General features: G+C 31.4%; 1 protein-coding gene across 1 annotated transcript in view; it reads left to right on the top strand.

Moving 5' to 3' along the window:
* Window positions 1-811: 811 nt before the first annotated feature.
* LOC108578128 (ankyrin-2-like) overlaps window positions 812-20825 on the top strand; it is a 37755-nt gene continuing 17741 nt past the window's right edge. Inside the window, exons 1-26 of the mRNA XM_017941393.1 lie at window positions 812-902; window positions 5328-5429; window positions 5553-5685; window positions 5763-5926; window positions 6052-6207; window positions 6332-6460; window positions 6530-6727; window positions 6796-7092; window positions 7923-8120; window positions 8472-8618; window positions 10723-10872; window positions 11136-11276; window positions 13284-13439; window positions 13740-14036; window positions 14476-14659; window positions 15621-15740; window positions 15814-15898; window positions 16041-16058; window positions 16838-17062; window positions 17145-17290; window positions 17382-17590; window positions 17691-17895; window positions 18971-19160; window positions 19240-19378; window positions 20406-20685; window positions 20775-20818. Of these exons, the coding sequence (XP_017796882.1) occupies window positions 861-902; window positions 5328-5429; window positions 5553-5685; window positions 5763-5926; window positions 6052-6207; window positions 6332-6460; window positions 6530-6727; window positions 6796-7092; window positions 7923-8120; window positions 8472-8618; window positions 10723-10872; window positions 11136-11276; window positions 13284-13439; window positions 13740-14036; window positions 14476-14659; window positions 15621-15740; window positions 15814-15898; window positions 16041-16058; window positions 16838-17062; window positions 17145-17290; window positions 17382-17590; window positions 17691-17895; window positions 18971-19160; window positions 19240-19378; window positions 20406-20685; window positions 20775-20818 (4155 nt within the window). The 5' untranslated portion in view covers window positions 812-860. The remainder of the gene's footprint in view (window positions 903-5327; window positions 5430-5552; window positions 5686-5762; window positions 5927-6051; window positions 6208-6331; window positions 6461-6529; window positions 6728-6795; window positions 7093-7922; window positions 8121-8471; window positions 8619-10722; window positions 10873-11135; window positions 11277-13283; window positions 13440-13739; window positions 14037-14475; window positions 14660-15620; window positions 15741-15813; window positions 15899-16040; window positions 16059-16837; window positions 17063-17144; window positions 17291-17381; window positions 17591-17690; window positions 17896-18970; window positions 19161-19239; window positions 19379-20405; window positions 20686-20774; window positions 20819-20825) is intronic.

The following is a 20825-nucleotide window of genomic DNA, read 5'->3' as shown; positions in this document are numbered from 1 at the left end:
AAAATGAAAAAATAAATAAAATAACTAAAGAAAAACAGAGAACAGAGTGAAAACAAGAAGAAAATTGTCAACAACTCATATGAATATTAGAAATTACTGATATATAATGAAATATAACACTACAATGAAGTAGTGAAAAGGAAAGTTTTTATGACTTTTCAAGTATAATGTCCATGCTTTTAATGCCCATAATGAGTTAATGACTTTTATTTGCAGTCTTGTTATATTGCTATATGTTAATAATTCTAAAACTTCACAGATCGTTAAATCACAAATATTTTTTCATTTGCATGCATATTACATAAATATTCGCGAAATACAATGTAACGACAGTATAATTTATTTGTTAATTATTTTATTACTTTATGTTAATATTTTATGTTTTTCTTATAAATCTGTTTGTAATCGTAATAAGTTGCATCTAGGATTTTTCGTTATCCTGCGATCTTCGTCTTGAAGTGCAATGATAAAGATAAAGTAAAAACATATTGCCATATATGTTAATTCTTTGAAAATGTTCATATGTATAATATACATGTTTCGTTTATAATGTTTATTTAAAAAAAGAGTTGGAAATAAAATTTTTAAATTAGAGATTTTTTATATTAAATATAATTGTTTGAAATTTTTACAGAAGAGGCACTTTCAATCGACATTTTACAATACAAAATTTATGTGTCTCATTGATTTAAATAAAATATGTATATGCAAATCATTGAAGCAAATGCACCACAAAGGCGTTCATGAGAATAAAACAGAATGCTAAAAATATCCTCTGACCTACGTTTTCAGTATAGAGCGTAGAAAATATACGTATACGTAAGGTCTGTCAAACGAAATACACAGTTTATTATTTGGTAATGACGACAGAGGAGGCATTCCCACCGATTATTAAGTTCCAGGTAAAAATGTGTGCGAATAACATTTGTCAGAGAATGTGTTACATATTTGAGTTAAAGCTTATACATATACCATAATATATAAAGCATTTTAAAAATTTCTTTCCACTTTTCAGTGCACATCGAACTAAATATTCCCGATTTTTTAAACAAATATTACAATGATAACATTGAATAAGTAATAATTACAAGATTATTTCTTAACAAAATTTTTGTTACAATACCTATATCTGTATAATACCAATATTTATATTGTAATATTGGCGGTATTCCAGTGTTTAAGAAGTTGACAACTATTTTTAGAAAATTCATATAATTATCGTATTGTTAGTTCATTAAGTAAAACATATATATTTTAACGAATTAAAAAGTGAAAGTACGCGCATTGATTTTGCATAGCGCAAAAATACAAATTTTTAAATCACTTTTGAATAAGAAACGTTAATAGCAAAACAGCATTAGATTTCTACAATCTTGTTACGAAAATAAACGGTTTTATTTAAAAACACTGGGATGATCTTGAAATCTGTAAACATATGACTTTAAAGAATGTTTTATTAATCGTTCAGTTTATTGAAATATGTAGGTTTATGAATTAAAAGATAATTTTTTACTTTCTAACAGCCATTGCATTGATGTTTTCAACGCTTTTTTCTAAGACATAATACTATTTTATGAAATGTAATAATACTAATAAATGGTCACTTATTCACTGCATTTTATAATTCTCTTTAACCTTATCACTATCCAAGTTTTGTTTAAATTTTTAATAATATTTTTATGTCTCTTTCTGCAATTTAAAATATACGCGATAATATGATAGATTTTACTTATTATTTTATACAGGCAATGGAAAGCTATGTTACATTTCAAAATTACGCACATAGTATACAAATTAAACAGTTAGTTGTATAGGATATATCTTTAATGAACTTGGAAAAAATAATTTAAATACATATATCAGTCAACAAATATATATACATATTTAAATTAATAAAACAGCAGCTTCGAATTACATGGTATTAGTAAATTCAAAATATCGCAGTATTATTGTTTACAGTATGTGCGGATACAACCATGTGAAACGTTATATCCTTTTGTCACTTGTCATCAGTAGAAAATGAATCGGAAAATATTATCGAATAAAATTTGTTTGATGTATCAATAATTTAATGTTTAATTAATCAATATTTAAATAAATGTTTCAATAGAATTTCGAGTTTTACCAAAAATACTGCATTTATAAATTTTACGGTTATATTAATTATAAAAATCAAGCTTATATAACCTATAATGTGGAAAATTATTTAAATGATAAATACTTGGTAATTGCTTTCGTATTTCTTTTTCTTTCGAATTTTGCACATGCGTAGAATTGGTGAATATTTCAACGCGTTTCTATTAACGTGATATTTTATTGCATACTATATGAATATTACATTGTATAAAAGAAGCTTTGTATTGTATTTCTTTTGTCTTCTGCTATACTCTCAGAATGTGAATTAAACGAACGATTAAGAATTATTAATTCCTAATTCTATATTATACAAAATAATTAGACCAGGTGTAATTATATATACATACACATATCAACACGAGAACTATATAAAGTTACCCATTAGAGCTATTTGTATATTTCGTTGATCAAATACCACACATATTCGTGGTATGGATAATTCGCACGCTGTAAAACCCGGCTAATTTTCCTGGGGCTCTAATGTTGCGAATGGGAGAGAGATGGAGCAAGTGTACGCGTGCGTGTGCGGGTGTACGTCTGATCAAGTTTGATAGGCGCGTGCGCATAGCGATGATGAGGACCGATACACCGCATGAATTGGTAGGAGAAAAACAAGGACAGGTATAGCAAGGGGTACGAAAGGCAACGATGCAACCCCTGTTTTTCCCGTAATCGTTGCCGCTCGATTCTGCGCCTTAGTTTGGTATACGGGGCGGCTCCTATATTCCTATTCGCGTTTAGCGTTACCACAGGAGTGCATGAATGGTGATTTAACGCGTGCTGAGAAAAAGAACCTTCGTGTCCGGCAATAGCTGGACAAGTGAAAGAATTAGGAGAATAGTGCCTAGTCTCTTATAAAAGCACAATGGTTACGGATAATACCAGCCAGGTATGATTCTACATAATTTTTGCGTGGAACGAGGTACCGGAAAGTTGCCGGTATTTTTTTCCTCTTTCAACTGATCGAAGGGTGTGAACTTCGAACGATACGTCAAAATAGTTTCGTTTCTATCATTGATAAAATTCGCCTCGAATGAAATTTTCAAGTAACACTTCGTTATCAATATGAATTTCCTTTGCTTGCCGGTAAATGCACAAAAACAGAAGAAACTACATTTTCGTTTGATAATCATTGCTGAAGTAAAAAGAAGTCGTGGGAGGGGATGATTGTAAGCAAGAGACATACATGTAGGAAGGGTAGACGTTTCATAAGCCAGTTGTTGCCGTCTAGATGCGGATATCAATTCGAGAATAATTAAAGCAACGCAACTAGCTCTATACGTTTATGATAAATCAAATACTAACGAGCAGAATATATTAAAGATATTAATAGGGCGAAGGTCACCAGAAACGATGACATTTGAAGGAACAAATTGTACTACATATGCTTTTTGCATGATATTAAAAATAATTACCGTGAGATATATCGTTGAAAAATAATGTTATTCCTAAGTTTCGAAATAAACGAAGAAATGAAAGTTTTATTAGAATACTAGTTACTCTATATTCTATGTAAATGTCATCTTTCGAAGTGATTTATCATATGAATAGAATTATTGCACCTTATGATATACGTATATTAAATACATTCGAAATATTCTAACCTTATTGTACAAAAATTACATCTCTTCTGCAAAATGACACAGTAGCGCTTTTGTGGTCAGTACCACACTTCTTTATACCGCATTGAATACAAATATACTATATATTACAAAAATCTGTTCGTTTATGTGTATACACGTTAATATTTTCAATTTAATTATCGCGTTCTTCTTTTTTAAACGATGTTATCAATCGTATATGTAATTAATGGAAAGATATCCTGATTAAAAAGAAAAGTCACTTTGCAAGTGACGATTCTATTACAAGCATTAATTTTGCTGCGCTTATTACTAACATTTGTACTAACTTTCTATCGGCTGTTTCCACTATCGTTTGAATTTGAATTTTGAAGACTTAAGTTTACGTCATTAAGATGAATTTAAAAAGCAAAAAATTGGGCGTTGTATATCTACGTAAATGTGTTTCACACGTTTCTTTAATGTTACCTAACCTTGTATACTTTTTACACTTTTTACGATCAGTTTTCGTAATTATTTTTGACGTTCAGCAATATAATAATTTTAACTTATGCCTCCGTATAATATTTTACTTTAACCTTAGCAAAATATACATGTGTATGTGCATGCGCATTTATCGAATTGCATTCATGTCGCGTTTTTTCATTATAAAACTAGGAACTAAGAAAAAAGAGATATTTAATTAAAAGTTAGATTTTACTCCATTTGCTACAAAATGTGTGTGCGTGTGTGTGTGTTTTAATACACATAATTATTACTGATATATTTTAACGATACAAGAATATTATTTATCTTACACTTGTTTACGTATTGCAAATAAAATTTCTCGAAATTTATGTAATCCGATATTTGACGATTTTAAGTTACACTTCGTTCACTTTTTCTTCGAGCTTCTCACTTCAATAGAAATCATTTATTTCAGTTACAGGAAAAGTCAATGTTATTGAAATTTTATGCAGATAACGAGTGCAATAAAAACGCACCTTTAGTTCCATACCTGAGTTATAAATATCAAACCTACTTAAACGAACGTTCCTGTTCTACTACGAAACAATAATATTCGACGCTCATGTTAAAAAAAAATTACATTTTTAAGGAACTGTGTTTCGCACTAAAAAAACAGTTTAAAACTGTTTAAATTAACAATTATTATTTTCATATACTACTGAAATTTTCAATTTGATCAGATAACTATATTTACATTATTTGTACAATAATTGTATTACTCTGCCGGATGGTTTAAATTTTATATTCAATTTCCTAGTCAGAATGATGTCATTCTCTGAGCTTTTGGCCAGGATCTTGGTACATTTAAAATGATTAATAACGACAGGTGTGTAAGTACAAGGAAAATTCAGCTGCAGGATCATTTTACGCAATTTCTGTTTTATACATACACGAGTATTACAGAATTGTACAATAAACAGTGAAGAATGATGGAAAAATAGTAGACGAAAGTTTCTAATTTTTAATGTTCAATTGGATTTGTGTTTTCTCAATATAAGAATATTTGAATAACAAATTTCTAGGGCTATTTTCAACGATTCGTCATCAATTAATAATGCGAGTATGAATATTATATTTAACATCGATGTATTTTTTTATACTTAGGCAGACGACACGACAGCATTTCTTCGCGCTGCTCGGTCTGGGAACCTTGAAAAAGTGATCGAATTCCTCGATACCGATTTAGATATTAATACAGCTAATTCGGTAAATATCGACACAATTTACAGAATTTTTTTTACAAATATTACGCATTATTTATAAGTCTATTGAATAGTATTTATTCTATTCCAAATCCAAGTACTTAAAATGTTACGTTTCTTATTTCAGAATGGTTTAAATGCTTTACATTTAGCATCGAAAGATGGACGTGTTGAAATAGTAACAGAATTGTTAAAAAGGGGTGCTAAAGTCGACGCAGCCACAAAGAAAGGGAACACTGCGTTGCACATAGCTTCGCTCGGTAAACCAATATTTTTTTACTTATCAGTTTATTGTAAATATATATTGTCGAGTGAGATTTTTATCAAAATTTTTCAGCTGGTCAGTCAGAAATAGCAAATATCCTTATTCAATATGGTGCGGCGGTTAATATCCAATCTCAAAATGGTTTTACACCTTTGTACATGGCTGCCCAAGAAAATCACGATCAAGTCGTTAAGTTGCTGCTCAGTAATGGAGCTAATCAAAGTCTCGCTACGGAGGTGAATGTTTGCAATTGATTAACTTGTATAACTGACACGCGTATCGATTAATGCTATTTCATTAAGCGTTTCGTGTTTTGCGTAATCTACATACGTTATGGTAAATTGAGAAAATGATTTTTCAGGACGGATTTACACCTCTCGCTGTGGCAATGCAACAAGGACATGACAAAGTTGTCAGCGTTCTTTTAGAAAACGATTCTAAAGGAAAAGTTCGACTACCAGCACTTCATATCGCGGCGAAGAAAGATGACTGTAAAGCTGCAGATCTATTGTTACAGGTAAATAGTAATAAAAGTAATTAACTTCTTTTGTAGTTGTATAACTTGTACAGTTAGTGATATTTAATATTTATACAGTTTTCTTCTTAATTATGCGTCAAAGAATACTCGCTTCTTTCTTCAGAACGATCACAAACCCGATGTCACGTCGAAAAGTGGTTTCACACCTTTACATATTGCCGCCCATTATGGAAACGAGGAGATAGCTCGTTTGTTAATAAAACGCGGAGCTGATGTGAATTACTTAGCGAAGGTACGAAGGATTTCGTATCGATAAAGGGTGTAATAAACGTTTATTGATACCTGTAATTTCCTTTATCAGCATAATATAAGCCCTTTACACGTAGCGGCGAAATGGGGTAAAAACAACATGGTTAAAGTATTATTAGAAAATTCTGCGCAAATCGATGCTAAAACTAGGGATGGTTTAACGCCGCTCCACTGTGCAGCAAGATCTGGTCATGAACAAGTGATTACCACACTTCTCGAACAGTCTGCACCTATTAGTGCACGAACGAAAGTACGCAAAGTGGAATATATCGATATATTTATTCTACACAAGCGCGTCAATTATGGTTTTTTTTCTAGAATGGACTTGCCCCGCTGCATATGGCGTCGCAAGGAGATCATGTGGATGCAGCGAGAGTATTGTTGTATCATCGAGCGCCAGTAGACGAAGTCACGATCGATTATTTAACATCTCTTCATGTTGCCGCACACTGCGGTCATGTTAGAGTTGCCAAACTGCTTCTCGACCGAAAAGCTGACCCAAATGCACGCGCTTTAAATGGCTTCACACCGTTGCATATCGCTTGCAAGAAGAATCGAATAAAAGTCGTTGAGCTCTTGTTAAAACACGGAGCATCTATCGAATCCACCACCGAGGTAATTAGAAGCAACGATTTTTTATCTACGTTAATTAGTCCCTGTATTTATACTTTGTTTACTTGCAAAATGCGGATAGCTTTTTCAAATTTTTATTTCTAATTTTGTTTTGTATCGTTCATACGGTTATCGTTAATTTTCACCGGAAACATTCGTTTGAACAAATAACAATTTTGAGCATAGTTGCATAAGTTGGTTGAAACAGTCGAAATTAACATTTGTACTCATGTTTCGAAAATAAAGGGCAATAGGTAAAATTAATTTTCACAGGATTATTTCGCTTTTCTGAATTATTGTGCTCAAAGGTACGAAACTAGTTCTTTTCGTCGTTTCAACGAATCAAAGATTACTCGTGTATTTTGATTTCTGACTATAAGGATGCGTGAAATAGTAACTACGTCACGTATGTGCTAAAATTGCACTGAAAGTATAATTTATTTAAATCAGACCAAACTATCTCGCAAGAAATGAAAATGTAAATTTAAGTAAAAATATTCCTTAAAATGAATATATACCTACTTAGAACTGAAATAATGAAACAAAGAAAGGAGTTATAATTTATACAACAATTACGCAGATTCAGTGTGTACGTAATTGAAACCACTACGAGCAGATTTAGAGGATTTTACAGCATAAAAATCATAGGGAACAATTAATTCCTTGGTAATCGAAAGACTGGTTAACGGGTAAAAATACTCTCCTGATGATCAATACAGACGATCATTTCTATGTATTGTATGTTAGAAAATAATTTGAAGAAGAAAGTATTTGTTCGAAAACCGTGGAGTTATAGTATCAAAATGTTAATGGAAAATACATATATTTTACAGTCTGGACTAACTCCCTTACATGTGGCCAGTTTTATGGGATGTATGAATATCGTGATATTTCTACTGCAACACGAAGCCAATCCTGATGTGCCAACTGTTAGGGGTGAAACACCTCTGCATTTGGCAGCTAGAGCTAATCAGACAGACATTATTCGAATTTTATTACGAAACGGAGCCAAAGTTGATGCTCGTGCAAGGGTAAGTAAATAACGTATTTTGTTTGAAAACGATTCAATGTTTCCTGACATCATCAGGTTTCTTTAATAATTTTCCAAAAATCGCACCTTGTGACAAAACGATACATATAAATGATCACTCATGTATTTGTTACTATTAAATGTTTTCTTCACTCCATTAACCAGTCTAACTCTGTTTTTTTTATATATTGTTATTATTATTATTATTGTCATCGATTTGTATATATTATGTTTCTGGTTTATAGTAATAGTTGTTAGTACCACCTACGTATAGCGTATAATTACTAATAGAAATTTACATCACAGGCTAATTTTAACGAATTTTAGGAACAATAATCTTGATTCATTTTAGGAACAGCAAACACCGCTTCATATTGCATCACGATTAGGAAATATTGACATTGTTATGTTACTTCTGCAACATGGTGCTGCTGTTGATACCACTACGAAAGATATGTACACAGCATTGCATATTGCAGCAAAGGAAGGGCAAGAGGAGGTAATGTATAAAGAAATTTCAAAGATAGCGGATTACATCAGCACCCAAAGTAGATTATACTTATTTTGGACGAGATATCGTGAATACCTTATATAGAAATTGCAATTGAAAAGTTTATTATTTTCTGTTATTACGAACCTTCCTCTTTATCATTTACATTTCATTTCGCATCTTGTTAATAAGGTTTTCTTTATACTCATTATATTTTATGTTAAGTTGTTTATCTGTATTGAATTTTAATAAAATTTTTCATCGCATTGATTATTTTTTATGTTGCCTTCTTTCTACGTTACGTTACATATATATTTTCATTGAAACAGCACTGATCAATTTACCTCGTATCATTATTGTCATCCCGTATTTAGATTTACGTTAACATTTAGACATACATGTGTAAATTGATTTTTACAAGGTAAGGAACCGGGGGTATTGTAAGATAACAAATATCTCTTTCTCAGTGTAGATTTGTAATTACTGAGGGTAACAGTAGAGAGATTTATTCTGTACTTTTCCGCTTACTTCATTACGTTTTGTACATTTCACTGCCCAAATGTAATTTTGCACGAGAAGAAAGTAATTCCATCTTCACTATAGTAGTCGTAGCATGTTTATTATATCGCTTTTGTATTGTGTACAAGAATGCTTCGATAATTTCTCGCAAAGATGCATCCAGTAAGTAGCTAATGTGTGAAAAATTAAACGTTCACAGTTGTTATTGAATTTTACTTAAAACGTTTTTAAGCGGTTGGCAAGATATTGGAAACGAGTCCACATATGACTATTTTCAGTTATATAGTAATGTAAATACTTCACTAATTTACAAATGTCATACGAAAATATTGCAGGGGTAAAATGTACGACTGACTTCAAATAGTTTGGACTCATTTCTATCAGAAAGATCTGTTAAAGTGTTTTCAGTGAAATTCAATAACAATTATAAACACTTCATTTTTCGTACAATGTAAATAAATGACTCACTTTAATTCTCTGTTACTTTCGTCGACGATTCTGTAGATGCTTTGACAAGTTCTCGTCGAATTATTCGGAGAAGTTATCGAAATATTGCTGCAATGTTGCAGAATCAGAGTTTCTGTAAATGTTATTGTTTCTAATTATCTCGAAGGTAAGCTATACATTTGCGGATAACTTGTGATAAACAACATATTATTTGTGAATAATTGAATTTTGTCAACAATGTTTTTAGTCTCGTGGAATTACTATGAAAGAAAAATATAATGTTAATTGAGTGATTAATATAACTCTACAACATTTTTTAAATATTTAAATGAGTTGACACGATGATTGTTAAGAAGATATCAGATGTGCAATAATTGTTTCGAGACTTAAGTGCTAAATATATCCAATTTGAAGGAAGATAATTTTTTCGATGTTCGTATAAAAGTGTTAAGCACATTTTAAGATCAAGTTTGCTCTTTTTTTGTAAGCAAATGTCACATTGTTTAATGCATAGGATGTTAACTGTAAATACAAACTGAACAATATGCACCACAAAATCTGAAAATACACGAGAACAAAGTGATGTTAAAATTACATCTTATACCATCATTTTTATAACTTATGCTCCGTGTTTTATGTAAAAATGCGTTCTTTATTAGTCGAGCGTCAAGTATTTTTTTTTTATATTACGTCGTTTAATCTCGAATATAAAATGACAATATAGGATATTTTATACGTATACTTACAAGATGAATTTATTACACAATTGTGATATTAAGGAATTTTAGTGATTAAATTGTTGACATCGTCTTAAAAGCGGAGACCAAAGAAAATAAAAAGGAACAGTGACATTGAGAATTCTTAATAATTTGAATTTACGAAACAAATATTTTTGTCGCGTAATGTTTTCGTAGCAGGTTAAGTATTATTTATATTTGAATACTGATAAATACGATTCCACGTACGTGATAACAGTAAAATTAGTTACACTATTTAACGAGGTAAATAGTGTCCTATATTATCTTTCGTTGGTGCAGTATGTTCCAATATTTTGGCCAAAGAGAGAAAAATTTCCTAACGAACGGAGAAAATTTAATTTTAAGAAATTGAAAATACCATCATTTGAGTGAAATATTTTTACATACAGGTGGCAACTATTCTTGTGGAAAACAATGCTTCTCTTAAAGCTACAACTAAGAACGGTTTTACTCCGTTACATATCGCTGCTAAATATGGTAATATGAGCGTTGCGAAGATACTTTTGCAAAGGTATAGCAAGCTGGATGCTCAAGGAAAGGTTCGTACGAATTGTTACACCTTTTTAAATACGTATTTTATTTTATGTTTCTCATTACATGTTTATTATGTTTCAATTGATTTGATTCTACACGCATATTGTAATTGTTTATTATTTTGATTAATAAAAGTTTAGTTAATAATTTATGCTTGATTTTTGCTTTACCGCAACTTAATACACCTACATCATCCTATGATCAATTTGTACTATTATACTAATTATATATAATGTTTATTAATACAGTAAAGTATAAAATATTTCAGAATGATATTTCTTCTTTGCATTTGGCTTGCCACTATGATCATCCAAATGTTGCGAATCTTTTGTTAGAAAAAGGAGCATCTCCCCATTTAGCTTCGCAAAATGGACATACTCCTCTACACATTGCTGCTCGCAAAAATCAGGTAATGTATTTATATTATAAGTCAAAAGTAAACTTAAATATATTGCACGAAACTATCCTGGGTTAATATCTTTGTTTGAACTACTCGCAACCAAGTATATTATCAGTTGCGTTACGTATTTCTTTGGCATGAGCTTTTCAATTATTGGAGATAACTTGCGTATTAAATATCTCGTCAATTATTAACCACCTACGTTAAAAATTGTATATTAGCAACTTCATTATTTCAACGTCTGCCATTGTATTTCAGGCTATTAAAAGCTTGTTACACCTCGAGATTTTCTCTTACGAAATACGTTGTTTTAAATGAAACTTCATGAATCTTCAACAGTCTGACGTTTCTTACAACACTGCAACTCCATCTGTCACTCTCTGTCTGCAACACTGACGACTCTATCTAACACTGACATTACCCACAAGGAAAAACTCTTCCTTCGCTTTCTTTCTCTCCCACCATATATGCATAATATTTCTGGTGTTTTCCCATTAAAAATGGTCAATACATCGCCATGAATTCGCAAAAGGCCTGGTTTGTGTCTCTGTCGATCATCACTGTCTCTTTTGCATCCTTCGTCCTGCGCCTCTCAAAACTACATAAGAAGAGGCAATTTTTACTTAATAATTTTTCTATCATATTATCGAACCGTTAGGGCGAACACCCTGTATATTAGAATTTCTTATTTTATCTCATCTTTGAAAATTAATTATTATTTTATTTATCCTTTAACTTAGTTTAAAGAACTGATGAAAAGAAATTACATTTTTTGCATAATTTAGAAATACAAAAATATAAGTTGTTTATTTAGTCATCATTTTGTGTTAGTAGAAAAAGTGTCACCGTTCTATGTATAATCAGAAAAGTGACGCTGATATCTTCTATAATTTTTAACAAGTAGTACTCCTAATCTTCACCGTTTATCTCTAATCGGTGAACTAAATATGGCGGACAAATTTCATGGCCCGTCCATTGCCCGAATTTAATACTACTTAGATTGCATTATTTTTCTTTTAAAAGAATGTAGTATTCGTCGTACGTTACTGAATAGTGTCTGTCAAATGTATATGAGAACGTGTCATTATAGTATGCACTTTTATAATTGCAGAAATAATTCAATAGGCTTCTTTCTCATTTATTAAGCTATTACGTGATTGTACAGAATATAATAGACGACATTTCGAGTGTTGTATAGGAAATTAATTTAAGAATACTGTAGTAATTGCTGACAAACATTTCAGACAAAAAAGGTCAAATTTAGAATTTTTAAGAATCTATTTCTCTTGGTTTACGATAATTTCTCCTGAAATAATTATTGACCTATAATAAGTAACAATTTTTTCGTAAAAAGTTATTACAAACGAATGATTCTTAAATAAGACATTTAAAGTAACAAAAAGAATTTACTTCCTGCAGTCGATTTTTTTTTAAGACCATTCATGCTTCAGAGAGAAGTATACAGGGTGGTAAAAAAAGGGTTCATAACTTCTAAGGTAGATGGTACTCGCTGAATGATGAAGAAAAGTCCTGATAAACATAGGTTGAGAAATTAATGTTCTAAAATTTATAAGCAATTTTTTGCTTCGGTTAAAGCGATTGACATTCAATACGAACCCTTTCTTTTTATCACCCTGTATACAGGACGTAAAAATATCAACTGTCGTGGAGGGTGAATCTATACCCCTGGATAGATGGACATTTGAAAAAAAGAACTTGTCGCAAACATTGACATTGAAAATTAATGTTAAATTTCTTTTTTATTTATCTAATTTTTTAACATTAATTTTCACTGTTCTAAACAATTTTTCGGCAAGGATTTTCACAAATATCCAGGGATGTAGATTCACCCTTTAAAACCATGATCATTAATTTTTTGATTTATTCTGTACAACGTTGTTTGCAATTTGAGCGAAATTTAATACTTTCAATCTGTTTAGAAACTGTATTTTAACGATAGCAATAAACGTAATGGTTTCAAATCGTTGCTAATAGATTAATATGAAAATTTTTTAGATGGATATTGCTTCGACTCTCTTGGAGAATGGAGCAAACGCAAATGCCGAATCTAAAGCAGGATTTACACCTCTGCATTTGAGTGCACAGAAAGGACACTACGATATGACGAATTTGTTAATCGAACACGGAGCTGATCCGAATCACAAGTCAAAGGTAAAATGATACGTTGCAGTTAAATCAAACGAATGAAATTTCTGTTACGGATTCCTTTTCTAAGATCTTGTTAACAAAATTACTATTCGAATTTCTTCAACATAATAGCATACAGAAGTTTATAATATCTCACACATTTTATGTAGTTTCTAACTATTTTGCATCGTATCTACAAAAAGATCATGTTATTTTCAAAATTAATTGCCGAAGATTAAAATTACATTCGTAAGAAGATACGTTCTATTTTCCAGTTACATCTTCTACATAATTGACATTTAATGGCATTTATTTTCCGTACAGAATGGTCTCACCGCGTTGCACCTATGTGCTCAAGAAGATTTCACCAAAGTGGCTTATATTCTTGTTAAAAATGGCGCGAACGTAGAAAGTCATACTGAAACTGGTTATCGACCGATACACGTTGCCGCACATTTTGGAAATCTCTCGATGATTCGGTTTCTTTTAAAACATAGCGCAAGCATCGATGTAAAAACTAATCAAAATTATACACCACTTCATCAGGCTGCACAACAAGGCCATGCCAATATTGTTACTGCTTTGTTAGAAGGAAATGCCTCTCACAAGGCACGAACCGCTGTGAGTAACATTATTACACTCTCTTTAACTTTTCAATATATTTTACAATATCTTATCTGTTACAGTTTGTTACTTTATCGACTGTAAATCAGTGGCGGCTCGTTCATAAGGACTGCGCCCCTCCAGTAATAAAATTAAAGTTCTTGTTTTCGAAAAAGTTCTTCAAAATGTTGACTTTCTACTGTCTTGACAGTCTACTTCCTAAATAATTACTTTATAATTTTTTCAATCCACATTGGTCTTTTTTACTTTTATTGCTACAACCTCACCGTTACAAATTCTTACGAGCCACCACTGCTATAAAGCATTATGAATATTATTATTTATAAAATTTTACTGCTTTGTTTTTAACGATTTTAGTATCCGTTCGTTTGTAACAAAGCTGTAAAACTTCAATATTAACATCACAAGGGATATATACGCAGGAAAATTCTTTCAGGACGGCTTGACTGCGTTAAACATAGCTCAAAAATTGGGATACATATCTGTTATGGAAGTACTGAAAGGGCTATCTTACGATACGTTGGCACCTGATAATAAAAATTGGGATGAAAAGTACAAAGTCATAGCACCTGAAAGTTTACAAGAAACTAACTTTATGTCTGACTCCGATGATGAAGGAGGTATGACATTTTCGTGTTACTACTATCAGTTATATCAATATTTATATAACTACTGTTCTGTTGTAGCAGTTTTTAACCCTTTCGCTGTGGCAAATATTAGTACATAATGCGCGTGGCAGATTTAGATGTTCCACAACGGCTGCAAATTTTTTTTTTTTTTGGCCGTATCATTTTAAAATTTGTATTATTGAATTAACGTGGAAAAGTGCAGAGGATAAAATTAAGTGCGTCGAGAGACTCCAATAGCATAATACGAACAAATTTTCAAAGCGCCAATAGCAGTGAAATGGTTAATACTATACTAGACGAGACACCTAAAACAGGCTACCTGAATAAAGTGATAGAAAAAAGATATTCAAGCAAATGTTTAAGTGAGACATTATTTGATACCAATAGTTTCTTTGTAGGTGGAGGCGTAGAGGAGATATGAAGGTCAACTCTATTTTATTAAATGAAATGTCATATTTTTTTTATAACTCTATTGCACCTTGTAATAGAGCACTTTAAGGCACGTACATATGTATAGTCGTTGAAATAAATGTAGCGAGGTCGTAAGTTCGCTCAAGCGGAGATGCAGGTGAAAAGATACAACTTTTTTTTACCTGTAACCTTGATTGACCTTAAGTGGCTATAATCGTTGAATTCATCTTGATGTGAACTATACTTGCGTGTATTAAAAAATATATGATTCCATTTAACAAAAAGAAAAAATGGTGATGACCTTGAAATGTCCTTGACTCCTTCATGTACAAAAAATTCAATTACGCGAAAAATTGTACCTAGAATACTTTAGGTTTTCTTAGAAACATTTGTTTGTATCAGCCATATTTTCGATAATATCCAACTCTCACGCTTTACGTGCCTCGCCATGTATACATGGTACTGTCAATAGATAATGTAACTTGAAAAATGAAATATTTCCACGAAACGAAATTCAAGAAAATTTTAAATCTGTTTATAGGTTCAGATGCAATGATCAGTGAACAACCGTATCGATATCTTACGGCAGACTTGATGAAAAGTTTAAGAGATGATTCTCTACCTATTGACGTTACACGGGATGATCCAATACATAGACAAGGTAAAATTGATTTATTGTTTATTTTCAAACGTGCAATTGCTCCACGTAAATTCTCAAATTACTTTTTGATTAGTCACAAAAGAAGAGAAACAAGAGTTCACACAAAGCAATAATTATTGTTTAGCAGAAAACTTTGATACCGACGGATTCAATTTGGGGTATGTAAACATTATCTACTTATAATAAGAGCTAAGATAAATTGGTTCAAACTAGTATTATAAAATAGAGCACATAGTATTAGCAATGTGAAATTTTATACGAGAATTACTAATGATTTAAACAAACTATTTTCTCTTTTAGCCGACTTCATTTCAGATCGTAAGTAATTTTTATCGCTATAACAAATAAATCTGAATAATGCTGTATAACTTATGTCGTACTAAATCTAATTTTTAAATATATAAATAATTAACCAAGAAAACTCACAGGTATATTTTGCTAACTTAGATGTTCTTTCTGTTTGCCTGTGTAATTAGTTAATTAAACTTATAATTATAAATTACACATTACGATTACTAACTTTCAAATTAACTTTTAAACATTATATTGCTAATTTTTAAAATACACTTGAAATAATATCAATACTTCACCTAAATTTAGAAATTATAATTAATCATACAATATTAATGAGAGTGATACATGCATTGGATGATGTGACGTGTTTAGAATTATCAAGAAAATGTGAATTGCAATCCCAGTTCCACTGCTGTGATTTTTCTTTACAAAATTACGAATCTGATGCATATTTTTTAACACGAAACTGAAGCACAAAGCTTCCCAAAGAATTATTATTTCTCTTTTCAAATCTTTGTCTCCTTTGCGAGATTGGAACAAAATGTTTCTCGTAATCTATAAAAATTTATTCGAACAGGTGTTACATGAGTTTCATAAAGCAAAAGAAAGAAAAAACACAGATCATATTAATCTTGCTTATATTTTCAATTTCAATTTTCTTTGTAGCTATCTGATTGCAGACTGCAATTATTTGAAAATAATTGAGAAATGTGCGCATTTTTATTTAATTACCATTTATCATAATTTAATTATAGCAAAGGTGTATTGAAAGATTCGCTAAAAGAAGACACTTTAATTTTTAGATTTTTAGTGAGTTTCTTGGTGGATGCACGTGGAGGTGCTATGAAAGGATGTAGGCATAGCGGTGTACGTATTATTGTACCGCCACGAAGAGCGACAATGCCAATTCGTGTCACGTGCAGATTGATAAAACCTAACAAAGTGGCGAATCCTCCTCCACTAATGGAGGGAGAGGCTTTAGCGACGCGTATTATAGAAATGGGACCAGTTGGTGCAACGTTTTTGGGGTAAACATTATTCTACTTAACGTGTTCCACATAATAATCCATTTGTTTCACTATAAAGAAAGAAGATTTCGTATCACTTTAGGCCTGTTTTAATCGATATACCACATTTCGCATCTATCCGAGGCAAGGAGAGGGAAATCATTATTCTCAGGAGTGAAAATGGAGAAACTTGGAAAGAGCACGATAATTCTGCCGATAACGATACCACTTTATTAAATACTCCACTCGGTACTTTCGTAATACGAAGCGTTGCTCGCGTATTTCTTTATCGTCGGAAGTAATGAAATGCGAAGGATATAATGTGGCTTCCGTTTTGCAGATCCTCTAATGAGCGCTGCTCATTCTGGCAGAATCACTCGTATAATAACAACAGATTTTCCACAATACTTTGCAATTATCACGAGGATTAAACAGGAGGTTCATGTGATCGGTGCTGAGGGTGGAATTTTAACATCAAGCGTAGCTAACGACGTTCAAGCAGTTTTCCCGCCAGGAGCGTTAACGAAGAAGATTAAAGTTGGATTGCAGGCAAGTGAACTTGACATAAGTTTCGCTGCAACGTCCCTGTGTGATGTGCTTTTTTTTTATACGAAGATAATTAATGAAACGTAAACATATTTTTCTACAGGCTCACGTAATTCCGGCAGAACTTACAGCAAAATTGCTAGGCAATTGTGTTGCCGTTTCTCCTGTAATAACAATCGAACCAAGAAGACGAAAGTTTCATAAGCCGATTACTCTTACAATACCTGTGCCACAAGCTGCGAATAAAGGAATGATCAATCAATATGGGGGCGAAACGCCAACGTTACGCCTTTTATGTAGTATTGCAGGTAAAGTGGTGTAATAATTCGAATCTCCCAAGTATTTTATTTTCATTCGTATTCATTTGCACGTTGTTATTTCTAGATGATTGTGAATTTATAATCATAACCTGTATAAGAATAATCATAAACTTTTATACAACTAGGATTTACAGTATAATACGTTATTTTAAATGCTCCACATTTTTGGCTTTGCAAATGTAAAAAATACATATACAGGGTGTCTTTTTTTAACTGGACACGATGCGGAATATGTGAGAAGGAACTGCAGCTATCGAAACAATATTCTTAGAAAAGTTATTTGGTATGACATAATTTAATATAAATAGCTTCTCCGCGATTGATGTAGTGGGGAAGGTTTCAAGATGAAGTTAATTTCTTCTAACGAAACGCTATGTATATTTTTTATAATATAACAGCGTTTGTTATGAAGAATTAAGAATAGAAAAATATAACGTTCCGTTTAACCCCTTGACGTATGATTTCTTTTCCTGACTATGCATCTAAGCGTCGGCTATTTACTGTTTTAGTACTACATTAAGTAAGAAAATCCGATTTATTATAGATTAATTAAATTTGGTAATCTTCAGTTTTACAAATTAAATCGAAAATTAGAATTAAAATTAATTTTTGTTACTGAGGTAACTGTTTCTATCAGATCTTGACCAAAATCTGTGGCACGAGTCTGACTCGTTATTATACGGCAACGGGTTAAAAAAATAATCTTGACCCTGAAATCTTCTTCACTATTTTACCCGCGAAGAAACTTTACACCACATGATAGCAAACAATTTTTGTAAGAACCTTTTTTCGATAGCTTCAGTTCCGTCTGAGATATTCCACTGTGTTTGGGTTGCCATAATATAGGCGCAGTTAAAAGAGAAGATATCTTATGGAAATATTTTACTCTTTATGTTCGTTGTAAATACTGTAGTGACAGAAAAAGTGTTTTAAACATAGATTTTGGACTTTGGAAGGATAAGTGATCCCGTCGATAATTAGTATTATGTCTACAACTACCAGCTAATGGTGTAATGTTAACATTTATTGTTTTTTACGTTCTTGTTTTTCATGTTAAATTCAGGAGGTACTAGTGAATCGCAATGGGAAGATGTTACCGGCTCGACACCATTAACTTTTATGAACGACACAGTGTCCTTTACTACAACCGTTTCTGCCCGATTTTGGCTAATGGATTGCCGTAATATAGGCGCAGTACCAAAAATGGCTACTGAATTGTACGAAGAATCCTTATTTGTGCCATATATTACGAAGTACGTATCAACGTTGTTAAATGATTTCGTTAAATTAATTATTTTTCAGTAGATAAAGAAGTAATTTTTTCATACACAGTTTTGTAATATATTCCAAACGAATGGATATGCTTGAAGCAACATTAAGGATATTGTGTATGACCGACGGAAAGGAGGGAATGCATACCTTGGAGAAGCAAGAGGAATTTGTCGAAATTGTAAAAAGCCGAGATGTTGAAGTAAATATTGTTCATTATATAATTTTATTTCATTATCAAAAATATCCTAACGAATATCTAAATATATTTTTTTATAATACTGTGCAATACTTTTCTCTTTTGTTTAATCATTCCATCTCATTTTATTTCATTTTGAACAAAGTTCATCGATAAATCATGGTTCCTTTCAACGATTTCGCTGTTAATTATTTCTGTACAGCCTGTTTTAGTATGTCATTTTATTTTTACATATATTAAGCTTCAGTAACGTCATTTAAATCTTTTAAGAGGATCTCCATTTTAAAAGAAACACGAATCTTCTACGTAATGTTACGTAGCAATTAATGATAATTCCCTCGCATTTTTGCTAAATATTAAAAAATAAAAAAAGGGAAGTAAAGAACGAAATTGACTTAATAATATTAATATATTGTTAAAACCTGAAGCACGTTTAGATGTTTAATATCGAAATAATGAAAGAAAAATTATTCTTCGATATTATATGAACATCGAAAGTCAAATAGATACTATATTATATGAAACTGAATTGAATATTTTGTGTCTATTACTCATAACGACAAAAATGTTATATTAAACAATACATAATTTGAATTAATTAAATTATTTAAGTCATCGAAATAACTTTAGAATAAAGCGATGCGTTCTGTTTTATTGAAATAACAAAAAGCACCGTAACTCGCAAAAATATCATGGATTATGTACTGTTTATTTAAAAAACATTCTTCTCACGAAATTTCCATTTCTTTTTAAATCTGCAACATTATTTAGATAGAGAAATAAACGAAACGTAAGATGTAATACAAAATACCTTAAAGAAAACAAAGAGAATTATACACCAAAAGTATTAGAAATATATTTAAAAAAAAAACAACAATTTATGCTGATAATTTACCGACACAGCGTACAAATACACAATTATTATTATAAACATTGAAATAAACTTGACTGAAAAAATAAGACTCTTTTAATTTAAACAAAATTGTTCAGAGATAATAGCAATGTCATTTTAATCGTTGTATTTTTACAGGCGCTCGATGGGAAAGATCTTTATATAGAGTTCAGTGGAAATTTAGTACCTGTAACGAAATCGGGTGTACAATTGAAGTTCACCTTCAAAGCTTTTCGTCAAAATCGTTTATCGTTTCACGTTAAAGTGAAAGATCCGTTGTTAGATCCGGTCGCTAGAATGCTGTTCATGCGAGAACCGAAAGTCGCTAAAGGAGAACCGCCTCAACAGCCGATTTGCATACTAAATATCGTTCTTCCAGAAATGACAGCAAAGATTGAAATAGAGAAGAAAATGAAAGGTAAAATATTCGGAATATTTCGTGTATCGAGACGATGTACATAGTACATTTTACCCAGATGGAAAATTTTTCTTTCTTCTGTTACACAGACTACGAGGATTCGAATATTATTAAACAGAAACTGGATTCTTACGAATCGA

The sequence above is a fragment of the Habropoda laboriosa genome, unplaced genomic scaffold (assembly GCF_001263275.1).
Source record: "Habropoda laboriosa isolate 0110345459 unplaced genomic scaffold, ASM126327v1 scaffold1329, whole genome shotgun sequence".
NCBI classification, from domain to species: domain Eukaryota; kingdom Metazoa; phylum Arthropoda; class Insecta; order Hymenoptera; family Apidae; genus Habropoda; species Habropoda laboriosa.
The sequence above is the reverse complement of the archived record's forward strand: the minus strand, read 5'-3'. Positions and strand labels throughout refer to the sequence as shown.